The following is a 3,162-nucleotide window of genomic DNA, read 5'->3' as shown; positions in this document are numbered from 1 at the left end:
ATGGTGTGAAGCCACAGACCTGGACTGCTACTATGCTGCTGACCTACTGCAATCCACAATGGCATTTGAAACTGAAGTAGGTGTTCAGTGTCACAAGGACACTGAATTTTTTTTTTTTTTTGAAAAATGGTATTAAGCTGCTAGGCATTTTATAAAAGTATATTGGAGCTAATTTAAAACAGGTATTAATAACAGCTGGCAATGGATTTTTCTGACTTTCTGCTCCCTTCTCAAGATTTGTCAAGCTGTCCCTCAATCATGCCAGAATGATGAACAAATTGAACAATTGAACAATTTCAAATTGAAATGGTTCAATTTGAACACATATTCAGGTCTAATTATGTCAGATTCTTTTCCAATTATGTTTCAATTTTTTTGACCAGTTAGTTGTAAAATTTTACTACTTAGAAATCCAGAATCACAGAAGAGAAAGTACTTTAGGACACGAAATATCTAAGATACTTTTTATGTATCTTTGTCAGTCTTTACAAGAATTCATTCTGATAACACAGTGGTGATGGAAGTACTGAGGCAGGCTTGCACAACACAGAAACTTCCTGTATATGCTACAGAACAGCACAGAAATATATTTACACAACAAAAGATAATTTTCCAGCTTCCTTATCCACAAAACAAGGGACAGTGGTAAAATATCGATATGTCTTGCGAACATAGCAAATGTAACAAAACAACAAAAAGCATTCAACATTTATGCAGAAGTACTGTTTTCCTCAGGGTCTCTGTCTACGAGATGAATGCTCCCCGTGATCACCGATTCCTCTTGAGCCAAGGTATTCTCCAGCTGCTTATTTGTGCAATACGGAATGTGGCCACAAAAATACATGTAAATCCATGGGTTGGTGCAGCTATTTAAATTGCCAAGGAGCATGATAATGGTGAATGCCGAACCTAAAATGAAATAGTTAAAGGAATAACAGAGTAAATAAAGTGCTCATACAAATAAGTAACATTTTCACAGTCTGCTGCTTTCTGGTGTGCCTGCTCATATATTAATCTAATAGTAGGAAATTCCCATTTATTCCATGCAATTTGTAATTGTTGAAGGTATGAAGCACACTGTATTGTATGCATTTCAGAGTTAAATAGTTCCATAAAGCTCTTTTTGATGTAGCTGCATTAAATTTAAAAGCATTGCTAACCTCTTACAGAGATATGGATAAATACAGATATAGATAAATACAGTTATAGATATTGATATAAATATACGTACAGTAAGACTCAAATTTACACTGACAGAAAGAATTCTTAAAGATCAGCAGGGTTTTTTTCATCAGACAGAGCTTTTATCTTTTTTTTCTCCTTTGGTTTATATCCTTGACTTTAGAATAGGTGAACTTAAATAAAGTCACATACAGAGTCTGCCTTTCACAAAGAGGCAACAGGATAAGTTTGACAAGATTAATCTTGTTTACAACATGGTTACAACTTTGATATCTCTCTCGGGCTTGCTTTTTTTGCCTTATAAACAGCTGACTCACAACTTCTAATTGTTTCATAGTGTACTACATATTGATTTCATCAATATGATTTCAATATTAAAAAAACAGATGTCTTATCACTGTTGTATCTAGTAAATAAGAAATCTTTATTGGATTAGTTTGAATAGTTAATGACTCCTTTTCACCTCAAGAACTCAAAATATTGCTGCTACAATACCTAAAACCTCTAAAAGTCTGAACCCTTGCCACAGCAGACGATACTTTTCCCTGTGCTGTTTATTAATCTTTAAATCAGTAATCACTCAAAACATTCACACACACACAAAATACATACTTATATGATGTTTTGATCACAGAACACATGACGTTCTCTGTACCTAATTAAATATATAATCCATACAATAATCAATCCAGGATTTTCTTTTTAATCATACTCAAATGATCACATGTAACTTTTACACAAAAGCAAAGTGCAAATATAAAGCAATATAGCAATGTGCCAGCCTGCTATGAAGTTATGAACGAGGATGGAGAGTATCTTACCTTCGGTCACGACACTGGGGAACCACACAGACCACAGCTGTGCAATAAAGAAAGGTGACCAACAGAGAACATACGCAACAACTGTCACCACTGTCATTTTTACAGTCTTGATCATAGCCTTTGAAATACAGTTTACACTGCTTGCTCGGGATGGCAGGACTTGCTTCTGATTTGTTACTTCATATTCATTCTGCTTTTTCAAATATATATTTCTTTTGATTATTTTGCAAATCTTAACCTGGCACATGATAAGGATGGCTGAGGGAATGAAGAATATAACTACAAAAATCCAAGTCACATATGCCCTTGGGCCCCATGGCTGAATAAATTCACCCCAACATTCAAAGATACCTGGAGATATTTCAGTCTTAGAAAAGATAAATGCCTGTGGTAGGCTAAGAATCAGTGATATAGACCAGCTGGTGCAAATGGGGATGTTCCAGAGAGCTCTCTTCTTTTGGAAAGTGACCATAGGGTAGCAAACTGCTTGATATCTGTCCACTGTCATGACCACTATCATATAAGTAGAGGCAAACATGCCCAGCAATTGTAGATACTTGATAATTCTGCACAAGAAATCTGGCCCTATAAAAACGTCTGTAATATCCCATATGAGTTGAGGCAGCACTTGAAAAAAGGCTACCACTAAGTCAGCGATGCTGAGGTGAAGCATGAATACATACATCCTAGACAGCTTCTTTCTTCTTCGCCACAGCACCAGTATGAGAATAAAATTGCCCACAGACGCTGCCAGAAATATGACCCCCAGTACAGCAATCTCTACTTGAGCTAATTGCTCATCTCTTTCTGGTCTTCCAACAGGATCTGACTGATTTGTCAAACTCAGGAATCTGTGAGGAGAAGGACTCTCGGTCTGATGTGTGTTATCCTGCATAGGAAATGAAAAATTCTTCATAGTGCACAGAAGCTACTTACAGTAGCTGCTACTTGCGACTCAGGTTGACAGCTGTGAAGTACTGGCTAGCAAACAAACCAGCCCGAGTTCAGGTTTCAGTATATCTTCAAGCAAATCTCCTCCTGCTTGTGCGAACTAAAGCAGTGGGACCTGGATCTTGATAAAATTCTGCCTCTTGCTGGCGTGCAAAAAGGCTTTATATAGGCTCCCAGCAGAGCCTTATGTAACTGCAGAGCCCTCGGG

At 37.0% G+C, this 3,162-nt stretch overlaps 1 protein-coding gene across 1 annotated transcript; it reads right to left on the bottom strand.

The window, feature by feature from the left end:
• Positions 1-709: 709 nt before the first annotated feature.
• LOC309589537 (arg8-vasotocin receptor-like) lies at positions 710-2,919 on the bottom strand (the record flags this gene model as incomplete). The annotated part of the gene is made up of 2 exons (XM_082309763.1): positions 710-909; positions 2,004-2,919. 2 exons carry the CDS (start codon positions 2,917-2,919, stop codon positions 710-712), a joined length of 1,116 nt encoding a protein of 371 aa, XP_082165889.1.
• Between the last annotated feature and the right edge of the window lie 243 nt (positions 2,920-3,162).

This window comes from Platalea leucorodia (assembly GCF_965183815.1).
Source record: "Platalea leucorodia genome assembly, chromosome: 4".
Lineage (NCBI taxonomy): Eukaryota > Metazoa > Chordata > Aves > Pelecaniformes > Threskiornithidae > Platalea > Platalea leucorodia.
The sequence above is the reverse complement of the archived record's forward strand: the minus strand, read 5'-3'. Positions and strand labels throughout refer to the sequence as shown.